The sequence below is a fragment of the Saccopteryx leptura genome, chromosome 4 (genome assembly GCF_036850995.1).
Source record: "Saccopteryx leptura isolate mSacLep1 chromosome 4, mSacLep1_pri_phased_curated, whole genome shotgun sequence".
Classification (NCBI taxonomy): Eukaryota; Metazoa; Chordata; class Mammalia; order Chiroptera; family Emballonuridae; genus Saccopteryx; species Saccopteryx leptura.
This window is the reverse complement of record NC_089506.1, coordinates 184,605,247-184,632,063: the sequence shown is the minus strand read 5'-3', so window position 1 is coordinate 184,632,063 and position 26,817 is coordinate 184,605,247. Positions and strand designations below refer to the sequence as shown.

General features: G+C 46.2%; 2 protein-coding genes across 3 annotated transcripts in view; one reads left to right on the top strand and one right to left on the bottom strand.

The window, feature by feature from the left end:
• MARCHF3 (membrane associated ring-CH-type finger 3) overlaps positions 1 to 7,975 on the top strand; it is a 159,236-nt gene extending 151,261 nt beyond the window's left edge. Inside the window, exon 5 of one of the 2 annotated variants that reach the window (XM_066382135.1) lies at positions 439 to 7,975. In XM_066382135.1, coding sequence (XP_066238232.1) covers positions 439 to 510 — 72 coding nt within the window. In that variant the 3' untranslated portion in view covers positions 511 to 7,975. Of the gene's footprint in view, positions 1 to 427 lie in introns of both variants that reach the window. The other variant, XM_066382134.1, reaches the window with a different exon arrangement.
• A 13,846-nt stretch (positions 7,976 to 21,821) lies between these two features.
• LMNB1 (lamin B1) overlaps positions 21,822 to 26,817 on the bottom strand; it is a 59,049-nt gene continuing 54,053 nt past the window's right edge. The window contains exon 11 of the mRNA XM_066382133.1: positions 21,822 to 22,497. Within this exon, the coding sequence (XP_066238230.1) occupies positions 22,456 to 22,497 (42 nt within the window). The 3' untranslated portion in view covers positions 21,822 to 22,455. The remainder of the gene's footprint in view (positions 22,498 to 26,817) is intronic.

Sequence of the window (26,817 nt, the reverse complement as noted above, 5' to 3'; positions counted from 1 at the left end):
GCATCCCTCCCATTTAACAGAGAGGAACTGAGGGTCAGAAAGGCACACTGTCTGGGCCCACTACTGGGCAAGGGCTGACGCTATACCCACTCTGCCCACTGCTTCCAGCCAACCTTCTCCATCATTGATGCTTTGGGACCCAAACACCACTATCCCCCAAAATAAATCCAATCTCAGAAGGAACCTCCTTTCCTATTGCTGCCCTGCTTTTACTTAACATGAGGAGGAGTGCAGGCAGCGCCCTGCGAGCCGTGCCTGTGTGTCCACACGGGTGCTCCTTGCTGGGGGCCCAGTGCGCAGCTGCTTGCTCGAGCATTTTCACCCGGGGTCTTCACCCCACTGCACTGCTGCCAGTGGTTGGGAGCCGTTTTAAATGACATGTCTGCTTACCTGAAACCTTCCCTTATTCTTCCTCTCCTAACCCCAGGTGTCATTTAGGTACCACTGTCGATTGTACAACGAATGGCGTCGGACCAATCAAAAGGTGATTCTCCACATTCCAAAGTCTGACAACGTACCTTCTAACCAGCAGTCCTTGCTGGGCCTCCCTTCTGTCAAGAGGAACTCAAAGGAGACAATTGTTTGACATTTGTGTGGTTGGGTGATTGTTCCGTTGTTTGGGTTTGGAAGTTTCTGCACCGGGGCCATGCACTGAGCCACTCCAAACCCTTCCTCAAGCCTGAAGGTCCAAGAACACCCAGAGCTATGTGAGCACACCGCCCCGAGCAACGTATTCTGCCAGAAGGAAGCCAGCGCTGTTTTACTTCAATTCACTGATGCTGCCATCATAAGATATTTGCTAAGCTGCCAAACATGTTTATTTTGCAGATATTGTATGGAATTTTCTGACCACCTCTTTAACATATGAGGAAGGTTGTCCTGCTAAAGATGCAAGTCAATTCTTCCTTTTTTATTACTATTTCAAATCTATATATATATTAAACTTAGACGATAATCAAAATCCGGAAAGCCAACGTTAAACCTGGTTTCATGGTTTGGATGGGTTTCATTTGGGTTAGTTTATTTGTTGCTGGTTTCTACTGTAGATTTTTTGGGGTCATTTGCTAGCATAGGTGGTCTTTTTCATCTCTTCCATGTCCTGTATGCGAGGGGACAACATAACTACCGCGGAACAAGTCACATTTGAAGGCTGTTTTGTACTAAAGCCTCTTTGAATTATTCAGACTTTGAAGGAAAAAAGGTGTGGCAACTCTCCCCACAGTGAGCTATTTATTTAAATTTCCTTAAGGAGGAAAAAAATATATATGGTGAGAAGTGGCTCCTGTCAACTTGTTTGGTACTGACAACTGATAGAAGCTATTTTCTAACAATAAATACCCAGTGTGTGAAAGATAAACCCCGCTGATTGCAACACTTGTTTTTTAAATCATAAAACCTGTGAAGGTTCCCAAAGTAGATTATAAAAAGAAAGAGGGAAAAGGTTGGTGCCCTTACTCCCATCTCATTTAGTGCCTGTCTTAATTCTGCTTTTGCATTGACGTGGAGGATCATTAGACATTTCTAGGAACCCTGGACCTGTTTCGCATATCAATTAGCATTCCCATTGCTCTATTGAGTTTCCAGCTTGACAGGTAGATGTGGCGAAAAAAGCCTGCCCTCGTCCTCTCAGACCCTTTTGTCTCAGTTTCAAAACACAGAGCCCCACACACTGCCTTCCCCCAGCCATGAGCCAGTTCTGTCACAGACTGAAATAGACCGCTTCTTGTCCCTCTTTTCTCTATCGCAGTGTAAAGGGTAGGAGCTGCGTCCTGCGTCTCTGTGTCCGCGGAGCCAGGGAGCAGATGTGTGGTCCAAGGAAAGCACTCGCTCCTGGTGGCACTCAGACTCCAGCTGCCCGCCCACCCACAGGCCCCGGGGGGAGGAGGTGGAGCCCAGCTTTGAGGAATGCTTAAAATATAGATTTCTAGAACATGACCCACATTCCAAATATCACTCCAGCGCCTGCCTTATGCTCGCCTAGTTGGAGAACAGACTGTACAGAGGAACAGGCAATGAGGAGGGTAACGATTTCTGTCAGCAGATTGATCAAGCTGATGCAGGTGTCGCCTTTGTCTGCACAGCCCCCCACTCCCAGCCTGCTCCCCGCGCTGCCGGGGGAGGGCAACAGCTGTACTGTTCTCCGCTGCAAAACTCAGATGTGCTTTATGGCTTGTGACAATAGCTTTCCTCCCTACCACGCTTCACTTCGACACTTCAATTCCAATAATATACGTCTCAGCCCGTCTGTTTACTCGGCCCTGCTCACCCCTCTGGGCTGTCATTAGCGGCACCACCATCAACCGTTTCTTAATTGACCTTTTTAAAATGCTGGACACCACTGGCTGAACGCGGCTGTCACACATTAAATTTCCAGCGCCGAGAGTCCAAGTTGGTAGCTGGTGAATAGCGGCCTGTAATGTAGTTGATAAATGAGGTCTACCCAGCCTCGGTCCCTGAGCTGTCAGGTTAACCAGTGACACCTCTCAACTGACTGGCGCCTTCACAAGAGGACCGTACCCTTTTTCCTCCCAGCTTCCGTGCTTTTAGGAAGCGACAGATCCCCAGGATCACTTCCTGCTGAGGCTGGCTGCAGAGACGCCCTGCTGTCTTGGTTCCTGAGATGAGATATAATGATGCAAAATATCAAAGGGGCTCCTGCTGCTCTGGGAAGGTTGGCCCTTTAGTACTGTGCCCTTGGATTTGCATCTCCACCCCAAGAAAATAAGGCAGAGTCAAAACTCCAGGAGTAAGTTGCACGTGGGGTGGGGAGCAGGACACCCCAGAAGCCAAGAGCAGCCCCAGGGACTCCCTCCCCAGGCCGCCCGCCTGGAACCTCCGGTTGAGAGACTCTGATCTCCACCAGCACCAGGGCCCACCTGGGATTCCGAAAGCTCTCAGAAGACACTCATCCCCTCTTGGCCCTGAGGTTGTTCAAGGTGGGAGAGTCTGGAGACTCAAGCATCTGCTCAAGGCACCAGCCAAGAGGGCAGGAGGCAGGTGCGGACTACAGTGGAGGCCCTGCACCTGTCGCCACGACATGCTGCCCCTGCCTGGACAAAGAGGTGCCCTTGCTGACTGGCTCCACGGGTTCCCAGCAGCCCTGCTGGCCTCGTACTCTGCTTCTTTGTGAGCGACCAAGAATGAAGCAGGGAAGGAATGAGGAAGGGCAGGTAGAGGGTCGCAGGGGATGGTTCGCTGCTTCCCTCTGTCGCCTTCTCACACAGTCCTTTCATCGGCGCTCCTTACTGGACCCTGTCCGAACCATTTTCCTTGAGAGCATGAGATACAGACAAATGTGTGTCGCCGTGAAGCCAGAAGGGAAGCTCACAACTGAAACCGGTCCGGGGCTCGTGCTGGCCCGGTGTGCGCATGCGCACTCTGCAGGCTCTCATCCTGGGGACAGAGAACAGCGGCATCCACACACACCTTCCGCAGCTCCTGGGAGAACCGAGCAGAAGCTCAGATTAGCCGTAAAACCCAGTGAAGGAAAGAAATAGCATGACTTGGGAAGTACTTGAACTTGTCTTTTGTGTCCTTGTCTCCCTTCCCTGTGATCTGAGTGGCCCGAATTGTCCCTTTTATCTGGGCTGCAGCCACAGTTATTTCATGTGCAATGAGAGTAACTCATCTGGGGGCTTGGAGGAGCCACGGCAGAGAATGCAAGCGAGACAGCAGCCGGGCTGCCCACACTTTGGCCAGCGGCCAGCTGAAGGCTCCGTTTTCTCCCCAGACCTCTCTGCTCCCCTCTTGGCACCGGCCCCGGCCTGGCCCTGGTCTGCCTCTGCCTTTCCTGACCGTCCGCACAGCGTGCAGAGCTCCGAGGAACACCTACCCTCGCCAGGGGCTGCCCCAAGGCCGAAAGAAACTGAGGAGGCAAGAGACCTGGGAAGGGAAATCAACACATGCTTCCTTTTCACTTTAATCTGCAGTGTTCCCGGAAGCTACCTGAGGATCAGCCACACAGCATGTAGCCCTAGTGCTGGTTAAGAAATGTGGGTTGTAGTTCTGAAGCCTTACGTAGGATGGGGGTTGACCAGCAAGTAGGACGGGGTTCAGGATTATTTTAGGACAAGAGCTTGGGACAGGGATGGACCCACCGTCCTTCCTAGCCCAGAGCTCAGCAGACTGCCGGCGGGGCTGGGCGCTGCAGAGGTTGGAGTCTGCGAAATCGGCATCCCAATAGTGCTGCTCCAGCAGCTGCAGACCTTCTCCAAAATGTATTGGTTCTGGAGACGTACACGGGCTGGTATGTTCTGCGGTCCACCTTCTGTGGCTTTACAAAACTCTCTGAGTCTGGGAGTTGCCTTGGTGACACACTGCCTTTCCCTTGAGTTTAGCTGTTCTGGGGTGATTTTGGCTCTTTGCTTCCTGGTGTGACGGAGTGAGAAAGAACCAGCCATGTGTCAGTGTACCCGGGTCTCAGCCTGACTCTACAGTGTCCCAGCTATAGACTTTGAACAAGTGACCACCCCTCTCACCTCCATCTAAGCCTGTTTTTTGCCTCTGTAAAATGAGGATAATAGCTACCTCAGATTGTCCTTGTAAGATTGGTAAGGCTTAGCTTCCAGCAGCTCATGAGTGAATGGCAGCCCTCTCCCTTCCTCTACTCGCTCTTGCTAACGTGGGTTATTTTGCCTTAGCTTGGATTTTGACAGACTTCTTTGATAAATGACTTGAAGGACCACAACCAAATCATTTTTAAATCTTTTTCCAAAAGAAGAGCGGTTGATTTCAAAAAATCCACAGATATTTATTGAGCACACAGTGCTTGGGCAGAAAAAGAACTGTAAGAGGCCCTCCTGGAGGCTGAAATTACTGACTTGATAGAAATCTTTGAATTAGGGGTAGATTTCAGTTATCCTGGCATTTCCTGATACTGGATAGAGCTTATGGCTAATTGAGAATTTCTCGCAGATTAAAAAAAAAAAAAAATCACTAGTTCTGGATCTAGTGCTACAAAGGAGAACAAATATAGTCCATCGGTTGTCTGTGTTACCAGAAACGAGGGACTCGTGAGTCACTGAGCTCGTGCATCCAGTGCCTTTTTGGAGGCTCTGAATTCTGAGCACAAAGTCACCAGAGGAGAGCGGCTCGGGGAGACCTACTTCCCTTTGAGAAACTCTCCTTTTCGAACACACTTTTCACCTACCCAGGCCATAGTTACTCCGTCAAGGAAATGAATATATGGACTCTGTCTGAGGCTCTATTTTTATCTTATTCATGGACACCAGAAGCAAAGAACTGGGTTAATTGTACATTTTAGTCCGTGACACAATTTCTATCACCATCAGCCTACGTAGGTCCCTGTGCTATTTTATTCTGCAGATTTGTACACAGTGCCAGACACTTCCCATGAGCCATGCACTATTCAGCACTTTGAAGATTGTCTCCTTTAATCATCACAACGACCTCATATGTTGCTGCCTAACACACCACCCCTAAAGTCAGTCATCTAAAACAACCATTTAACGGCATCTCCCTATTCCATGGGTTGGCCAGGGCTCCGCTGGGCAGTCCACGGGCAGTGCCTCTTCTGATTGCACTTGGGTATCTCAGATAGTCAGGCGGCCCAGGTGCTCCTCCTGGGGCCTGTCTGTCCATAGGGCCCCTCAGTTTCGAGGTTCCCTTTCTTTCCATGGCTGCTCAAAGCTCCAAGAGAGAAGTGTCTGTCCTAATTAATGCAGCAGCTTGGAAGTCCCGGAGTGTCACTTCCTTGCATCGTCTAGGTCAAAGCAGTCACGGGACCTCCCTCTTGACGGGAAGAGTTGTTTGCACTTATAGGGAGGAGCAGAACTGTTTGGGGCCATCTGTGGAGATTACCTACCAGACCCTTTCTATGAATGGGGAAACTTAAAAAGAGAGGTTGAATTACTTGCCCAAGTTAACAGAGCTAGGAAGGGGCAGAGCTGGGATTCAGACCCACGCCCTGGAGCCCCTGCTGTAACTATGGTTATGTGCTACGATGCCTGTCAGTTTCTAGTTTTGTAATATTTTTCCCTTCCTGCTTAATCTCCACTCTCATCTCCTTCCTTCGTGAGGCATCACTATAATATGTTTGATATATAAATGGAATATGTATATAGCTTTGCAAAACATTGTTTTGTGAACCTATGTCTTAATTTACATAAAAGTCATTGTGCTATAAATCTCATTCTTCCCCCTACTTAACACTATGCATTTAAGATTTATGCTACTGTGTATCTAGTTCATTGCTCCTAATGGCTGCTTGAGATTCCATTTCACTTTTCCATCCTTAATGATACCTCCAACTCCTGAACCCAACCAGCAGTGCTGTGATGGACATCCTGGTACTCATCTCCTTAGAGTCCTGTTGGAGACTTCCTCTGCATTAGGGTCCATCAATGGGAATGCTGGGTTATAGGATGTTGACAGATTTAATTTCGCTATTTTTGTATTGTTTTCCAGAAAGACTAAAGCACTTTAGACACACATACACCTACATACCTACATACACTCACACACCCACTAGTGGCTGACCTTTGCTGTTTCTCTGCATCCTTTTCTATACTAGCTATTTGTTCATTTTTATCCAACCTGACAGTATAAAACCTATGTCCTATTACTATATTCGAATTCCTACTTCATTATTTTTCCGACTGGGCTATCTTTTCCTTTTTAGTCTCCCTAGACAGCCTGCTGTCCTGCACAGTCCCTGCTGGCTCCACTCTCTCAACTGTCTATGGTATACTTTGTTGAACAGAAATCCTTAACTGTGATGTGGTCAAATCTGGTTGTTGTTGTTTTTTCATGTACTATGTGGGTTCCCTTTTTTAAATTTTAGAAGTCCTTTCTCATTTCAAAACCGCAAAGATAATCTCCCATATTTTCTTCCTTCAGCTCTATGGTTTTATGTGTCACCCTTAGGCCTTTAATAGGAATCCAACTTTACCTCTCTAAAGGAAACACCTTTCCATTGCCATCTGCTAAACAATCTCCCTTTCTTAATACACTTGTGGTGCCACCTGGATCTTATATGCAGACCTATATAAACATGGGCCTGTTTTGCATACTCCGTCTGTGGCTTCAGTCTGTCTGTCTGTCCCTGCATTGCCTCACCGTTTTTCTTTCCGTGGCTTTCATAGTGCATCTCAACATCTAGTGAAATGAGGAACCCCTTTCCAGTCCCCTGCCAGCTGTACTCTACTTCTTTTCCAAATTGGACTTACTTCTTTGTGAACAAGCTTTTTCTTCTTGTGGAGACATTTTTAAATAGTTTTGTTAAGTCATTTCAAAGGTCCTGATGGAACTTTGATTGGAATCCTAGTGAATTTATACATTCATTTCATATAAACTGACGTTCTTATAGTTCTTAGCAATCCCATCCGATGATCATGGCCTAACACCACTTCTTTAGGTGTTCTTTGTCTGAAAACAGAGTTTTAATCATGGTCAGTTAAATTATAGTGTGCCTTTTGTTAGTTCAACTCATAATAAATAGTTTGTAATTGTGTTGCTATTGTAAAGGATACTTTATTTTCTAGTTGGTTAGTGCAGGCGTGGACGACACTTTTGCTGAAGTCTGGGTTAGTTCTCATAGTCTGGTCATCCCCTCTTGAACCTGCTCTCCTCTGCCCCGGGGCCCAGGCGCTCCTGGGCGCTTCCGTGCAGACATGCTAGCAGCTGTATTCTCATTTCACAGGTAAAAGACGGTTCCAAGTTTCTCCACCATTGATATTTGGTATATACGTTTTTCTTCTATAATTTCATTGAGTTATTCTGTTTTCTTTCTATTCCTAGTACTTTGAGTGAATACCTTATTTTAAGTAAGATTTCTAATTAGTAATTAAATATAATTAACAAAAATAATATTGAGAATTTTGTGTAACTTTCTACTTTAATCCAGGTAGTAAGATACACTACTGTTGAACCATGCTTTCACTCCTGGATAAACCTCCTCTACATTTATATTGAAAATGAAAAGTTCACACTAACACCACAAACTCCAATCCAGTAGCACACAGTTTCATTTTCTCTTTCCCATTTTCATATAGCTCCCTTTTCTACCACTGGAAATCTGACTTTCCTGGTTAACCTATGTAATCAGTCTCTCCGCAGGTACCCATCTCTGGTCCCCACAGCCATCCCTCCCCATGTCGCTGTCCCCCTCACCATTCCCCGCCTCTGACACCCAAGCCAGACCAGCCCCTGCGGGGGTGCCTGTTCATCCCGGCCAGGTTTCGGGGTGGCCGGTGGACGTTCCTCACCTCCGCCCAGCCTGTACTCTTTCCTTCTTTGTGGTGTTTTCTTTCCATCTCCTGCTTTTATTCTTTTGTCTAGCGTAGCCAATCTGAATGGATTTCCTTTGTTCCTTTTAAAGGTTTGGTTTAGAACTGTCTTAATCTTTTTTCTCATCCTCTCTTTTGACCCCCATTTCATTTATTATTTTTATTTATTGATTGATTTTAGAGATTTTGTTGTTCCACCTATTTATGCTTTCATTGATTGATTCTTGTATGTGCCCTGACTGGGATCGAGCCTGCAACCTTTGTATAACAGGGTGACGCTCTTGAGTTACTCAGCCAGGGATTTCTTTCATTGATTTTTCACCTTACTTTCCTTGTTTTTTTTTTTTTTTAATCACTCTTGTTTCAGTCTTTTGGGGCGAGGGTGGTTCTGGATACATGATTTGGAACTATCCATTCTCCTCTAGGTACTACTTTATCTTCCACAGTTTTTTTTTTTAAAACTTTCAATGTGTATCTTTTGTTCTAAGTATTTTTAAAGTTCTCTTATGTTCTTTCTTTAACTCAAGGGTCATTTAGAGTGAATTTTTAGCTTTCAGCAAATGAGCATGAAGTGGGGAGCACTATTCTTTTGTTTTCTATTTTAACTATTATTATATTATGGTAAAAAAAACACTATGGTCTCAATGATGTTGAGTCTTTGAAATTATGACTTTTTTGTGGCTTAATACATGGTTCATTTTTGCAAATATATATACATGTGTTTATATATAAATAAGCTACTGTGTACTAATTGTGTAGTTCACGCCTTCTTATCTTTGCTTTTTCATGCTTGATCTGTCAAATATTGAGAAGGGCATATTAAATTTCTGCTTACATGGTTGATTTATTTATTTCTTCTTTTAGTCCTGTTGGTAGTTGCTTTATGTACTTGAGGCAATGTTTATAGATTTATCTTTATCATTATATTTCTTGATATATTGTTCTTCTTACCAAAATATAATATTTTAATATTCTGCTTGTCCATTTTGATGTTTTGAAAATTCTCTTTTTTCTGAATTAATATTAAACATTTGTGTATCCTGTTATGTCTCCTAGACATAGATAGCATACTGCTAAATGTTCTTTTTAAAATTAATCTGAGACTCTCTATCTTTGGATTGGTGAGTTTAACCCATGTACATTTATTTTACTATGATGTTGGGTCTTAATCTACAATCTCATTTCATGTCTCCTGATTCCTTCCTGTGATCACGTATTCTCCTGGGGATCTTGACTACCTTGGCTAGTGACATCTATCCACAAAGGGGGGAGTGAAATCCCTGCTGGGCCAGCAGAGAGGATTGGCAAGCCTCTAGTGCTGCCACTGAGACTTAACCACTGATCACTTCAGCCGGTGACTCTGCCTCTCAGGGCACATACCCACACCTCTATCCTGATCACCAGTTTCTAAGTCCTGTCTTCGGGGACCGCAGCCGGTTTGCCTTGGAAGCACCGAGGGCCCAGAAGGGGGCTCTGCCTGCACGTATGTTATACGCACCCACCCCTGTGTGCCCAGAATGCTGCCCCACTGCCCTGGTGACACTGGACTGGCTCTGCACTTTTGTTTTCTGAGATGTGATGAAGCAGACAGTGGTTTATTCAAAAGTACTATACAGCCTGACCAGGCAGTGGCGCAGTAGATAGAGCGTTAGACTGGGATGCGGAGGACCCAGGTTCGAGACCCCGAGGTCGCCAGCTTGAGCGCGGGCTCATCTGGTTTGAGCAAAAAAAAAGCTCACCAGCTTGGACCCAAGGTCGCTGGCTCCAGCAAGGAGTTACTCGGTCTACTCAAGGCCCCCGGTCAAGGCACATATGAGAGAGCAATCAATGAACTAAAGTGTTGCAACAAAAAACTGATGATTGATGCTTCTCATCTCTCTCTGTTCCTGTCTGTCTGTCCCTATCTATCCCTCTCTCTGTCCCTTTAAAAACAAACAAAAAAGTACTATACAACAGAGAAAGGGACAGGACACCCCCATACCTGTCCCCTAGGTGTGGCATCCAGACCTACACCTTCTGTAGCCTCAGTGTCCCTTGGCTTTATATTCTTTTCTCAGATTCAGCCTGCATTCACTCACTTTTTTAGTACTTCCAGGGTTGATAGGAGTGTGAAGGGGAGAGGGGGAACCAGGAACCAGGGTAAGCTTGCCACAGTATCTGCTAACAGCACTTCTCAGAAAGCCCTTCTCGGAGCCAGGGAGCGGCGGGGGCAGGGGCCGGAAGGAACCCCACAGCCTCGGCTCTGGAAGCCCAGCTCCATTCGGCCACTTAACCTCCATGTGATGGGACCTGGTGGAAGTCTGTCTAGTTCTTTCTTTTTTATTTTCTTTTTTAAAGATTTTATTTATTGATTTTTAGAGAGAGAAAAAGGTAAGGGGGAGGAGCAGGAATCATCATCTCATAGTTGCTTCTCCTATGTGCCTTGACTGGGCAAGCCCGGGGTTTCGAACTGGTGACCTCAGCATTCCAGGTCAATGTTCTACCCACTGTGCCACCACAGGTCAGGCTGTCAGATTCTTTCTTATTCTAAAATCCTGGCTGACCTCCTCTGGCTCCCTTAGCAAAGGGCAGTGAGGAGCTGGGCAGGAACGGCTCTGCTCCCCATGGACCTGTCCTGTGGAGAAACAGCTAACCACTCTCCCCAGCAAGCACCCCCACACACACCCCCCACCCCCACCCCCACTGCTGCTCACAGCAAGGCGACAGCAGGGACTTTCAACCCAGAGACAAGTAAGGAACACTTAGTAGACACATGAACTACAGTTCGTTCTCAGATAGGCTGCTGACGTTAGAACTTTTGAAGTCAACCTTGACATTTGTGAGAGAAGGTGTCAGGCAGCTGCCGCGAGGGCAGCGCTGCAGAACAGCCGTCCCAGGCCTGCGGGGGCGGGAGCCCTCCCGTGAGGGGCGCCCGACAACGGGCGAGCGGCGTCTTTCACAGTGTAACAGCTACAACTATGTTTTCCTGCTCTTTACACAGGAAGCTCCGACGGGCTGTGGGGAAATTTGCAATAATTTTGCTAACATATGGACAGACTCCTACGGAGCTCAAAAATGTCGCTGGCTTTTCTTTCACTTACCTTCCTTTTCACTGCCACCCAAGGGACAAGACAAGGAGAAAACTTTGTGAATCAAACCCTATTGTGTTCCAAAGTGCATTAAAAACATCTAAACAGGCCCTGGCCAGTTGACTCAGTGGTAGAGCGTCGGCCCGGTGTGTAGAAGTCTGGGGTTCGATTCCCGGTCAGGGCACACAGGAGAAGTGCCCATCTACTTCTCCACCCTTCCCCCTCTCCTTTCTCTCTGTCTCTCTCTTCCCCTCCCGCAACCAAGGCTCCATTAGAGCAAAGTTGGCCCGGGCCTGAGGATGGCTCCATGGCCTCCACCTCAGGCACTAGAATGGGTCCAATTGCAGCGGAGCAACGCCCCAGATGGGCAGAGCATCACCTCTTGGTGGGCATGCCAGGTGGATCTCAGTCAGGTGCATGCAGGAGTCTGTCTGCGCCCCCTTCTCACTTCAGAAAAATACAAAACAAACAAACAAAACATCTAAACAGAAGACCAAATGTAGGGTTGATCTCCTAGGGGAAAACTTTCCAATTTAAGAAGTTATTCTGAATTAGAAAATACACCCCCACATCCACACACACATATGTGGGTGTGCACGCTAAGACACACTTAGAATCCTGCGACAGGCCAACCCTTCCAACACTTTTTATTGTCAATATCAGCGTGTCTCAATGTGAAATCATCTAAAACCCCTCGTCCCCTCTCTCCTCTCCCACACTCCCAACGACAGCGCCGTGTGGCGAAGCTCAGGGACGGGAGGGGGTGCCTGGAGCAGGGCTGCATGAGGAGAGAGAAGCCTGAGGCAGCAGATGTGAGAGGCCACAGTGAACCCAGGGAGGATTCAGGGGAGAAGTGAGCAGCCACGTGCCCTGCCAGGGCCAGGGGATTAGAGATGAGAGGACACAGCTGTCTCCACAACTTCCTGGTTGCTCTTCCCAACATAACAGAGGTCACAAGCCCCCAGATGGGGACATTTTGCCACGTGATACAAATCAATTAATGGGTAGCACATATGTTCACTTTCCTGCTTCTCCCATCTCTGCTTGGAACTAAACGAGCCCCTTCAAACAACAACCTTCTGTAATCCGGTCAGTTTCCTGGTTTCCCCCAGAGACAATATCAGTGAGCATTAACTTGTTTCCCAAATAGAACCATCCAAAGTCATTCACATCAGTTCTGCAATGCCTATCGAGTCTGCTAAAGACACAAATTGCTTAAGAATAATAAGGTGCCCGGTAGACCCCACTCAAGGCCTGATCTCAGTACTATCACTTAGGATTCATGTGCCAAGGATGACAAAGGCACCACAAATGCCTTCCTTTATTTCATAATTTGGTATTTTCCAATCTTCTTTCATTCACTCTGGGAAAGAGCTGCCAAAAGCCCACAGTTACTAGGAACCTGCATGGGGAAGAGAAGGGAAGTCCCCCCCAGCTGGGTTGCACGGTGCTTCAGTGTGCCAGAGGCCCTGCCCGCTGCCACTTCAATCCCCTTGCCCGGCTGAAGGCTTGAGTTATTATTTATTTAAATGAAAGCCTGAGATCGTCCTATAGACATCATCAAAGACAAGCGAGACCCTGTGATTGCAGTTCTGGGATCAAGCACAGAAAGCCAGCGTTCAGCATGCGAGCGGAGCCCAGCAGTGGGGGGCAGCTTTGATCCAGCAGCACGCGAGCCCTAGGCCGGGAGAAACCGCGGGAAGACAGAAGCGCCAACTGGCACAAGCCAAAAGATTTTCTCAGTGTTTGGGTCTCAATAGAAAACTCAGAAGTGATTGCCAAACATGTTCCAGAAATTCTATTTCCCATTGGAGCTCTGAGCACACAGGGCACCTCGACAGTCACTGTCACCTTTGGTTTTAAACCACAGGAGCAAAGGAAGCAATGTGGCCAACCTGTCACAAGTATTGACAAGAGTTCACAGAGGCCTCCTTCCTGCCAGAGAGAGAGAGATCCAACGGGGACATTGCTGCTCCACATGGTGGGGACAAGCCACACGACAAAAATGTTTAAATGATTTGGAACAAATCAGGACAACAGAGACCACTTAGGGGTGAGCTGATGTTTGTCTTATATGAAAAAATCCCAGTGCACGTTGCAGAGCATCTGACTGAAAAATAGTCCTCCTCCCTCATAGACGATTCAGTTTTCCAAGGAAAAGAAGAGCAGACCTTGCTCTTCATCAAAGTGAGCATTGCTGTGACATGTCCCCAGCCGGATGCAGGGTGGCCATGGGGGTGCATCATGAGCCCCTCCCAGGTATGGTTTCTTTTTGCAGGTGACACACAGTCTATCTTTGGCAGCTTTAGACCCAGGAACTCAAATTTCCAGGTGCTTCCAGGTCCCTACCCAAGCCCCACCAGTTACAGCAGCAAAGGCAGGTCTCAGGGAACCTCACTGGCTGGGTGAGGAACTTGAGACTTTGGCATGCTCCCCTTCCATGGAAGCACTCCAACTGACCGGGACCCCTGAGTTGAGTGCCTTTGAATTTCAGGCCCAGGACCCCCGGGGACCCCAGGGAAACAGCCCGGCTGCAGGCCTGTGGCACACTGCCGTTACACATGGAGACGCCTCCTGGAATCTGATCGTTCTGGCCCTTCTTCCCCACCAACTCTCTCCACCTGCCCCAGGAGCCCGGGCTACAGTCTGAACGATTGACCCGGGGCTAATGCAAAATGGCCCTCAGGACCGCTTGTATCCCTTAGCTAACTGTGCAATGTGGTGGTCATGGTTTTCACTAAACTGAAATAATCCTAATAGGAAGCCGAAGAATTTGAACACAGTATTATACCCCTCGTCACAATGGTGGGAGTTTGTGTAGCCGAATTCTTCCAAGACACAGTGTCATCTTTGAAACGGCCTCTGACTAGACAAATCCTTCCTGACGGCCGTTTTCCATGAGACCAGTTAGCCCCGAAGCCTGCTGTGAGCAGCGCCTCCCTTTCAGGAGCGCGGCTGCAGGTTTCTTTATCTGTGTGTCTGACTGATGCCACACTGAGCTGCAAGCTCCATTCGGCCAGGACAAGATTTCTTTTAACTTCCTTTTTACGTTTCCTTGACAGTGCCTAACACGCAGCATGGCACTTGGGAAGTGCTTAATAAACGTCTGTTGAATTGATATTTATTCATGACATGAGTAAACCTGGTGCTTCCAGTATTCTCAATAGCTTTCCTTGTTTAACCACTCACTTGACCAGGAGAAGTCTTAACTGGCCGACACCATCTTCACTGGCAGACTTTCCTACGCTGATGACGGGCAGCCCTGCCGTTTCAGAATGAAAGTCTCACCTTACTTCCCCGTCCCCCTAACCGAACACGTGGAAGTAGCCATCAGTTTTGCATCCCTATTTAGGTAGACCTGCTGTACTGGTCTCACCCTCCCACAGGACCTTACTTAACTCCGCCATCATTTCTCTGCCGTAGGACTTCTAGTCTCAAGATGTTAGCCTTTTCAGGATCACACGACTAAGTGACAGCAACGGAGTGCCACTAGCTGCGGCTCCAACCAGGGGCTTGCTCCTCGCAGAGCCAGTTCAAGCGCAAAGGCCATCCATGCGGGGTAGTACATGTTTGGGACATAACCCATGACTGCACTCGGCATGTTTTCACGCAGGGGTCTCCAAACTTTTTACACAGGGGTCCAGTTCACTGTCCCTCAGACCATTGGAGGGCTGCCAAATACAGTGGTCCTCTCACTGACCACCAGTGAAAGAGGTGCCCCTTCCAGAAGTGCAGTGGGGGCTGGATAAATGGCCTCAGGGGGCCGCATTGCGGCCCGCGGGCCATAGTTTGGGGACGCCTGTAAAAAATGGTTAATTCTTCATCATTAAAAATTTTTTGCTGGTTAACTCGGTCGGTTAAGAGCATCATCCTGAAACAAGGTGGCGGGTTCAGTCCCGGTCTGGGCACACATGGAAGCAGCCAGTGAGTGCATGACTGGTGGGACAACAAATGAACGCTCCCCTTCCCTTTCCCCTTCCTCTCTCTCTCTCTTCTTCTCTCTCTCTCCCTTCTTCTCTCTCTGAAAAATGAAAAAGAAATTAATTAAGTCCTGGTCAGATAGCCCAGTCAGTTGGAGTGTTGTCCCAGAGAACAGAAATTGCCGATTCAATTTCCCAGTCAGGGCACAACCAGGAGTAGCTCAATGTTCCTGCCTCTCTCTCTCAAAAAAACAAAAAACAAAAAACACACATTTATTTCCTACCTCCTTTCTAATCAGAGCTGAGTCACCACCAGTTCCAATCATTTCTGTTAGTCACAGCCTTCCCCCGCTGAACACCAGGATAACCCATAACCCGGGGGTGGGGGTGGAGGGGGGACGGGACACAGGGGGACTTGCACACCCTCTGGGTCATTTTCAAGTTCCCAGATATGTTACTAACATGTTGCTTCACAGAGGCCCAACCTGCTTTCAGCGACTTGTCAGGTCCTCCACCACCTCAGTTTAGCTTACCTAACGGTGACTACCCCCCACGGGAGACTTTTAAATCAGAACCCTTCACTCCTCCTCCACGTCAGACAAAGTGCAGCCTGAGACGCAGCCAGCTGGGGAAAGGGCCGCCGCGCGCCTGAGCTGGCGCAGTCTGAGCTGGCAGCGCGCAGCGCGTGGGAGGAGGCGGGGGAGGGAGGCCACACGAGCGAGGGCTCCTCGGCTCCCCGACCGGCATTGCTTTCAGGGCTGACGCACAAATAGGCTCATCTACATGAAAGCACTTTCTAAACTGCGCCATGCAAATACCATTTATTACATTTGCCATTCATTTGAAGAACATCAGAAAGAACCAAGATTTAAAATAGGGATTTGGGGGATTATCTGACAGTTGGAATCCTTGCCATTCATCCCTGACAATGAATAGCACCGTTTGCGTTTGTAAACGATGTAAAATTATTTTCAGAGAGCTGCCTGGGATACCAGAATAGGCATAGTTGTCTGGGATATAGACCTGTGTGATCAGACTGGGTTCCCAAGAAAACAACTGGTCTCCAAGCTGGTATTCCTGGTGCCCTGCTAGGCAGTGAGTGGCAAGCCTAACCTCCCAGAGAATGGTTGAGTGACTGAGAATCGATGACGTCAAGTTATCTGCAAAACGGGGCTAATACCACGCACCCAGTGTGGCTCTGAAAGCTTTAGTAAGGCAACGGGAGCACCCCGGGCAGAGTACCCGGCTTTGTGAACATTTTATAATCGTTTCCCTTACTCCCTCCTCCGTCTCTTTGGGTCTTAATGATGCTCTTTCCTTCTTCCATGAGAATGAAAGTATCCCACGTGTAAGGAAGACCATGTGACACTGCCCCACAGAACAGAGCAGCATGCATTTCCAGAACCCTGCTCAAGCCAGTTTCCCAGTGGGGTCCCCACAGGTCCCCTAGGTACAGGACACAACTTCAGGCTCCTATTAGAATTTCTGGTGTGAGATCACCCTGCGTCACCCAAAGCATCCCCCTCCGGTGCCAAACCCTTCCCTCTCCAGAAAAAGACCCTTCCCGGTTGACCTATGGCTGCACCTCTCATTCCGGGCTCTGTTTCTTTTATGACACAGAGGGATGAAAAATATGCAACAGGCACTAAATAACTGTTTTCATCTCTCCTTTATTCCAAGGTTCAAATTTCCTATAATCTTTCTCTTAGCAGGACAAAAACTTAAGAGAAATGATCTAAGCAGGCAGCTGGGGAAATGGTTTGTAGAAAAATTTGGTCCCAGAAAGGGTTTGGGTTCAGCCCTGTGGACACCTGTTGGACAGCAGCACAGCGAAAGAGGAGCCGGCACAAAGAGGAAAGCAGTATCCCGACCCCGGCTCCGGAGAGAATGCCCCACTGCCGGGCGCTAGGGCAGAAGGTAGTGTTTGTTAAAGGGGGGCGTGAGCTGGGAGGCTCCCGGTTCCAAGGTCAAGCATGGAGAGAGAAAGAGAAGGGAACAAAGGGAACAAGTGAACTGGGACTCACAGTTTGGGACACTAGATAATAACAAGTTTCCCTACGGTCACTCTCAGCCACTGAGGTAGAAAGCCAGTTTCTGCCAGAGAGGAGACCTACTCGGTACAGTGAGAGATGTGTCTCTGGTGTGGTCACACAGTGGACACTTTATCTAGCCTAGCCCCTGTGGCTAAACTGAAGCTATGGGACACAGGACTACATGGAAGGGATTACGGAAACATCTGAGTGTATTCAACAGAGTGAACCAGGAAGTTTGAAAGAATTATCTAGATTGAGTCACCTAACACTGAGGAAAAGTAAATACTAGGGAAGGTGCCTGCATGCTGCTACTATTGCATGGGGAAGTCTGCCCTCAACGCTGGGTCCACGAAGGAATTCAGAGGGCTGGCAGGCGCTATGGTGGCAGAGGATTGGGGCCAAGTGCCTCCTGAAAGCAAGCAAGCGACAGCTGTCATGTTTTAAGTCAAAGAAAACCAACATCAATACTTAAAAAAAAAAACCCACAGCATTTAAAGTATGGAAGAGTAGTGGCCAAACGAAGTCTAAAAAACACTGATACGGAACGAGAGCTGCATTTCTGAGAGCAAACTTGGCTGGCGCTGAACCCAAGACTTCCATTTCAGATTGGTGGAGGAAGTACTCCCATAGTAAATCGGGGCGAATATGTTTTATTGTTATAAAGTAATTAAGGCACCGAACACACTATCTCCTTAAACTGAGAGGTGTGTTTTGTCTCTGGAGAAATGTCACCAGACAACAGGATTTACTCTGCTGTTGAAAGTGAGAGAAAACACATTATTGTGGAAGTGAGAGTAGGAGGTAGGAAGGAAAGGGATTTCGTACACTGGGTCTGAGGCAGGTCTCCCGGGCAAACTGGCGACAGTCTACCTCCTGTTATTCTCTGCCCTCTCGCTGACCCTCCAAATCAGCAAAGGGGCATCCACTCCCAGCATTGTTCCCCGCTAATTATCCTTCCCATTCAACAGTTAATATGAAGCTTCCTTTCCGGCAATTTGAAATATGACTTCTTTGAGTCTCCCACGTATTTTGCCTTAACATTCTTCCTCATTCCTATCCATTTGGCTAATTATGCCCCTTTAGTAAGGCAGCCAAATGGCAGAAACAGAATCCTAAATACTGTACTTCCTCCTTTGGTGTTTGGTGGGGTTTTTTTTTGGGGGGGGGAGGGTGGATAAGGGCAGGAGAAGGAAGGAGAGTCTGCCTCCATTTCAGAATTCTGGGTTTTGCCGAGTAAATGTAGTGGGAATACTAGAAACACGCTGCAGGGGCTCAAGCTGGAACTCGAACAGCCTATCCTCCGGTGGCTCCTCCCAGAACGCATGCCCACACTGTCACTACGCATGCCCACACTGCCACTACGTATGCCCACGCTGCCACTACGCATGCCCACGCTGCCACTACGCATGCCCACACTGTCACTACGCATGCAACGGAACTAAAGTGAAAAGCTCTGCCTTTTTTTTAGAAGTCAATAATCCAGAAACATGGATTATTTAAAGAGCCCTTTCAATTTATCATTTAATTTTTAACATGTATTCAAATAAATTTTCTTCTAGATTTCACATTTGATGGAAGGGATCGTAGGTAAGAGTGAAACCAAGAGGAATGTGACTTAGAATAATCACACCTCTCATACAAACATACATATATGCAAATAAAGGTGCATACCTATATATTTATGTATGATGGCAGATTAAACAGATAAGGACAAGCCCTCCCTCCGTCTACTATAAAACTGCTAAAGTATAACTAAATTTTTGTTGTAATGTAGAGCCAAGCTTAAGGGAACAGGAAATGTCCAGATACCAAGAAGAAACAAAGAACTGAACTCAGAGCCTCAGGGGCTAGGAACCATGGCGTTAAGTCCAGGTGGAGGAGAGGGCCTAGAATGGGGACCGCCGTGTAAATAAAGCATGGAACCTCCCAGTGCTCCCACACCTCACACCACCAGAACGCTGCCTGCCGGCTGGGACAATAGCAAACTTCGGCTGGGACATGGGGCATGTGGACATGACCTGTGAAAAACAGAGAACACACTTGCAGTGTCCTAGTGGATTTTCACTATCACAGGTGAAATACAGCAACACAAAAGCGGGCCCAAAACACCAAATTACTCTGTAGAAACACTGTCAAAATCCTGGGACACGAAGCACTCACAAAATCAACAACCCTTGCTGTAGAGGGGTTCACAATGCTAAAAACCCCATGAGAAAGCAAACCACCACTAGGGAGAGTCAGTAACTGCAGCTAACAGAAAAATTAGCACCCCTTGGGACTCAAGAAAAAATAACTAATTAGAGACAATAAAATAAATATGATTTTTACCAGAAAGCATAATAAAAACGTAAGTTAGAGAAACAGCAGTTAAGTTTGAAAAAGAATCAAAGGCAAGTTTAGAAATGAAAAGTGTAGTTAATGAAATGAGAAACTCAGGCAGGGCAAACAGAATGCAGAGAATCAGCCTGACCAGGCGGTAGCACAGTAGATAGAGCGATGGACTGGGATGCTCAGGACCCAGGTTCAAGACTCCAAGGTCGCCAGCTTGAGCGTGGGCTCATCTGGTTTGAGCAAAGCTCACCAGCTTGGACCCAAGGTCACTGGCTCGAACAAGGGTTACTCAGTCTGCTGAAGGCCCGTGGTCAAGGCACATATGAGAAAGCAATCAATGAACAACTAAGGTGTCGCAATGTGCAACGAAAAACTAATAATCGATGCTTCTCATCTCTCTGTTCCTGTCTGTCCCTGTCTATCCCTCTCTCTGTCTCTGTCAAAAAAAAAAAAAAAAAAAAAGAATGCAGAGAATCAGTGAGATAAATTCAAAAGCAGTTACTGAGAACACAGCATAGAGAAATCTAAACATCTGAAAGAGGATGGATTCAATAATAATCTAAGAGAAATCCCAGAAGGTAAGAACAGTGAATGAAGATAACAGTCAACAAAATATAAACATCCAGTCTTGTTCTAGTGAAGAAAACAGAGCTGAACAAGAGGAATAAAAATAAGTGAGTAAACATAGTGGTGAAACAACAGTAATTAAAGACAAAAGTGCAAAATGGGGGAGGGGAGCAATGGAGAACCTCGTGCTTATTATAAAATAATTTAATAATCCAGAAATACAATTTTATATGTTAACCTCCCCGATAAGGAAACACATTTAATACACAGAGAGGCAGCGCGTGCTCTGACCCTCTATTCTGTGGGTCCTGCTCTCAGAAACATCCACGCAGTCTCAAGTCTGTCGGTCTGGATTCACTCCACGATCTACTGCCCGCACACTTAGGAACGCAAAGCTTGAGTCCTGGATTTTTACTTGAAATTTCACGAGTACATACTACACTTCGGTATCCCAACTGCCAACTTCTCTCAATTCTTAACTAACTTGAAAAGTGTTGATTTCTATAACTTAATTTATCCAGCCATCAAGTAACTAGAGTGAATTTTGGTGACAAGAACCCCATCTTGTGGTAAACTTTTCCACAATCAAGTGTGGCCTCAGAATGCACTGCCACCCTCACTCTGCAGACAAGTCTGCGTGGCAAAGCCATCCTTGTACCTGCCTCACCCGACAGCGTCTCTAACCCGCATTCACCGCGTGTCTCCGCCAGCGCCCCCTGTGCAGTGAATCTGCAGAGCACAGGAATTCCGAGGCTTGGAGTTATTTTCAGGGGAGAGCAGGGAGTCTGTGCCGCTTACCGCAGGAATATTCTAAGAGAAGAACAAACACTGACTCCGGGCTAGCTGCTGGAATGTTCTACAGGATGAGCACACCTAAGCAAACACAAGCAAAGACTCCCAATGCCCATAACAAACGACAGCCCAGTTACCCCACGCCTGCGACGGTGCCCTGCCACAGCACCCCCTACTTGTATTTCATATCATTCACACCTTTCTCCTCTAAAAGGTGGCTTTTTATCAATATCTTTTCCCTATTTTAATAGACAGTAAAACTAGGTTCTAGAATATAATCTTAATTTTTTTCCCTTTAAAAGAAATGTTGCCTGACTAGGCAGTGGCGCAATGGATTGAGTGTCGGACTGGGATGTGGAAGGACCCAGGTTCGAGACCCCGAGGTTGCCAGCTTGAGCACGGGCTCAACTGGTTTGAACAAAGCTCACCAGCTTGGACCCAAGGTCGCTGGCTCGAGCAAGGGGTCACTCAGTCTGCTGAAGGCCCACGGTCAAGGCACATATATATGAGAAAGCAAGCAATGAACAATTAAGGTGTTGCAGCGAAAAACAGATGATTGATGCTTCTCATCTCTCTGCGTTCCTGTCTGTCCCTATCTATCCCTCTCTCTGTATCTATAAAAAAAAAAATGTCTTCCTCAATGTCTTCTCCCACTATCCAATCTATGTTCCATTTTAAAAGGTCTTACTGTTAAATGAGCTAAATTGTATAGCACTGAGCACAAGTTGAAAAAGACAGTAGATTAATATTAAAAAAGCTTTTTATTTGTTAATGTCACATAAGAAACTTAAGCAAGTTACACTATCTTAAAAAAACACAACTAACGCATTTTAAGAGAAACCCCCCCCTTCCCACCTCCCCCCATTCCCCTCATGAATTAAGAATCTAAGAGAAGTAACCATAAAACAAAGTTCTGTGTAATCCTTCATCCAGAGGTTTACATGATTAGGTTAATATTGCCATCTTACAAAATTTCTCTTCTGTTTTAAAAAAAATTGTAGCCTTGATTGTTTATTACAAAAAAGTTCAGTACAAAATTTCGATATATTGGAAAACACTTTCCCCTCCCTCACAGCACCGTTATATAGAGCAGAGAATAGTCAAGAGCAGATTGCCAATCTAATGGAGCAATCTCCAAATTAATCCCAGACACACAGTGGTTTATTGACCCCGTTCTTCTCATAAGAACTTAAAAAAAACAAACAACAAAAAAAACCACATACAAAAAAAAGAAGTCAAAAAATTTGAGCAACCCTTTCCAAACAGTACAGCTAATTCAGTGTCAATAATTCACATCTTGCAACAAAGTATATGGATATGATTTCTTTTACAAAACTTTCAGTGTCAAAAAAGGAAATTAAGGCCATCAGATTCGCAGCTTAAAAATTCACATAAAGGAAATATAAAAATATTCTGTGCTTCTGAGAAGGCTCTGCACTGTATGTGGTAAGGATTACCATACTTCTTTATTTTGAGGAAGACAGTTGACTTGAGAAGTTTACATAATTGCACAGCTTCTATTAGATGCTCTTGGGGCTCCCTGATGAGGAAAACAGAAAAGAAAAAATTAGTATAGTAAGTCCCTGAGTTACAAACACCCGACTTGTATAAAACTTGTACTTATGAACGGAGCCCCATTAGGGCTATTTGGTCATCAAATGCAGTTGGACATCAGTGAAAATGCTATCATAGAGTTACTTGACTCCCATGGGAAAGAACTAACAAATGAAGATCTTTTGGAACTAGAGCAGCAGATGATAGCACTTAGGGAAGAAAATAGGGACCTAGAAACTCCAGAACCAAAAATGTTTTCTACAAGACTTAGCTGATGCTTTTCATCTCATTGAAGCAGGAATGGCCAAGTTAGAGGAGCAAGATCCGGACACAGAAAGGTTTACCAAAGTTTCCAGTACAGTAACCAAAGGCCTGAGATGAGAAAAAGGCCATTGATGAGAAAAAGAAAAGCTCTGTCCAAACCTCCCTGGATGCCTCTACGTCACGTAACTGACTCCAGCAGCGGAATCAAACCCTGGCTCCCCAACACTAGTCCCATCCTCTCCAAGTCCATCATCTTCTGCATCATCCAAGATTGTTTGAGGTTGTACTTGAAAATGTCTAAGTATTTATATGCAAGAAAGGTAAAAAAAAATAACTACTATGTTAAGACAAACATCTAAGTTGCATTTAATAGGTAAATGTACCTGTTCCAGCTTACATACATATTCAACTTAAGATCAAACCTACAGAACCTATCTCACATGTAACCTGGGGACCGGACTGAGAAAATGGATCACGGTAGTTTAAAGTAAAAGATACTGCAAATCCGTATTACCTATCTTCAAACGAACCCTCATCATTTCTCACTTATCCTTTATAACGGTCTCGTATGGACTTCTTAGAAAATGCCAACAAATCCCAGGACAGTGAGTCTCAATTCCAGCTGCACACTCAGATCCGAAGGAGCTTAAAAAGAAAATTTCTGATCTAGGCCCCTAGATCAATTAAATGAGAATCTATTTACATAAATATTCAAAGCTCCTAAGTAATTCTAATATGCAACTGAAGTGGAAAACCACTGTTCACTAACCTCCTTTTATAATTTAGGAAGGAGATCAGTAACTCCATCTGAACAACCACATCAGAGTACACGCTGGCTGGACCCTTGGCTTTCACAGCCCCAAGCATCTGCATTTGGGTTCAGCCTCAGATGTGAAAGTCACCAAAAACACCTATCAACTCGCAAAGCCACTGGATTCAGGTGATGCCAAACTAGCCAAACCGCCCTTCCGTATTCCCGCTTTGAGCCTTGGTATCATTAATTTCTCTGATCGCAAAAGTTAGAAACCCCACACATCTCTACAGCTGTTTTTCTTCTCTTGCCCTCAGGGTCGGCCCCTACGCCTTAATGAATCTCCATTTAAATAGTCCCTCAGCGTCTCTGCAGTCTCCCTTCTAGACTCAACCCCGATACTGCTTGGTTCTCTCCGTTCCCAAGTGTGCAGCAGCTGCTTGCCGGCACCCACCCACCAGCTCTGCTCCTCTCTCACACACACCCTACAGCAGCAGTCCCCAACCACGGGCTGTGGACCAGTACCGGTCCATGAAAATATTTTCTGACATTAAACCAATCCGTGGCCCAACAAAGGTTGGGGACCACTGCCCTACAGTACGACTGCAGGCACAGGTATGCCCTGTGCTTGAGTCTTGACATGTCCCCTCAGATGAATTAAAGATCATCACATAGTCTTTGCTACTCCTCCTATCAGTAAAGAGTAAAGGCTGTTGACCCTCACCTGTAGCTGGCCCTGTGACCACTGTTTCCAAGAGAATATAGAATAGAGTGGAAGGGACAGTGTGCCTTTAAGAGATAAGAGTGCTTTGTTTTCACCCTCTTGGAAGCCAGCTGCCATGCTGCAGAGCTTGGGCTAACCTACTGAATTATGAGAAGCCACATGGAAAGAGACATGGGTGACATTTCAGCCCCAGCCAAGCTCTCGGCTGAATCCAACTGCATGATTAACTCAGTCTCCATCATGTGGAGCAAAACAATTGCCCACTAAGCCCAGTCAAACTACAGTCTCATGAGAAGTAAGAAATCATTGTTTTAAGTCAATAATTTTTAGGGTGTTTTGTTAATGTAACAACAATTAATTCAAACACCCTCAATACACCAGCATTTGTCACTCATACCTAAATAATTGATAACTGCCCATCCTTCAGCATTGGCCCAGCATGTGGACGTCCCAGGTTCAATCCCCAGTCAGGGCACACAGGAGAAGCGACCATCTGCTTCTCTATGCCTCCCCCTTTTCTCTCTCTCTCTCCATTCTCCTCCCACAGCCATGGTTCCAGTGGCTCGAGCGAGCTGGCCCTGGGCACTGAGAATGGCTCCATGGCCTCTGCCTCAGGCGCTAAAAATTCACTCTGATTGTAACAGAGAATCGGCCCTAGATGGGCAGAACATCACCCCCTAATGGGCTTGCCAGGTGGATCTTGTTAGGGGCACATGCAGAAGTGTCTCTCTGCCTCCCCTCCTCTCATAAAAGATAAATAAATAAATAAATAAATAAATAAATAAATAAATAAAGTAGCTGTTCTTAAATATTCTCCAAAATGTATGAAGTACCCAAGCCAAAAATTCATTCTACCTCATACAATCCACCTCAACTGGTTCGCAACCATGGGGACTAAACACATAAAATAATATTCATTTGGAGTAGGACTGGGACTACTAAAGCAAACGAATAGATTTATAATCTAGAGAATAAGGATGGGAATTTTGATTAATGATCAGATTCAAACAGCTTGAGAATGTAAACTGAAGGATCACTAGTTATTAATAATTCTAATTTAATTAATTAAAATCAAATTTGGAACTTCTTTATTTCAAGGGCTCTCAAAAGCCCAAGCATCAGCTAAAATCTATCTTGTAATTAGATGATTAGGAACTTAATACAGCAACAATTTTGCTTTGTACTGAAGTTGAATGCTGCTCTGTGCTATTTTTTTAAGTTTACATGCAGATGCTTACTCTAATTTAGTGATGTAACCCTTAACTAAAAAATTTTGAGCATGCATTCAAATTCTACATACTTATTTATAAGTATTATACATGTCCTACCGTAACATATCATGCACATTAAAAAACAAAAGACAAGGCCCTGGCTTGTTGGCTCAGTGGTAGAGTGTCAGCCTGCGTGCAGGAGTCCCGGGTTTGATTCCCAGCCAGGGCACACAGGAGAAGCGTCCATCTGCTTCTCCACCCCTCCCCCTCTCCTTCCTTTCTGTCTCTCTCTTCCCCTCCCGCAGCCAAGGCTCCATTGGAGCAAAGTTGGCCCAGGCACTGAGGATGGCTCTATGGCCTCTGCCTCAGGTGCTAGAATGGCTCTGGTTGCAACAGAGCGACACCCCAGATGGGCAGAATGTCGCCCTGGTGGGTATGCCGGGTAGATCCCGGTCGGGAGCATGCGGGAGTCTGTCTGACTGCCTCCCCGTTTCCAACTTCAGAAAAATACAAAAAAATAAAAAAAAATTAAAAAAAGACAAAACTGAAATTGGATATAATGAGAAAAATGTTTTAAAAAGGCACGGCAACATTTCTTGCAGTACTCTAATGCAGTGGTCCCCAACCTTTTTTGGGCCATGGACCAGTTTAATGTCAGAAAATATTTTCACGGACCGGCCTTTAAGGTGGGATGGATAAATGTATCACGTGACCAAGACAAGCGTCAAGAGTGAGTTTTAGACGGATGTAACAGAGAGAATCTGGTCATTTTTAAAAAATAAAACATCATTCAGACTTAAATATAAATAAAATGGAGCCCAACCAGGTGGTGGCGCAGTGGATAGAGCGTCGAACTGGGATGCGGAGGACCCAGGTTCAAGACCCTGAGGTCGCCAGCTTGAGCGCAGGCTCATCTGGCTTGAGCAAAAAGCTCACCAGCTTGGACTCAAGGTCTCTGGCTCGAACAAGGGGTTACTCGGTCTGCTGAAGGCCCGCGGTCAAGGCACATATGAGAAAGCAATCAATGAACAACTAAGGTGTCGCAATGAAAAACTGATGATTGATGCTTCTCATCTCTCTTCGTTCCTGTCTGTCCCTATCTATGCCTTTCTGACTCTATCTCTGTCCCTGTATAAAAAAAAAAAAAAAAAAAAAGGAAATAATGTAAGTTATTTATTCTTTCTCTGTGGACTGGTACCAAAAGGCCCACGGACCGGTACCGGTCCACGGCCCGGGGGTTGGGGACCCCTGCCCTAATGTACTACCTTGAATATCTCCTCAGGAAAAACAAAGCCTACTTGTAGATCACTGGTCTGGTTCCATCAAGTACCAGGGAGAAAATCAAACCCCACTATT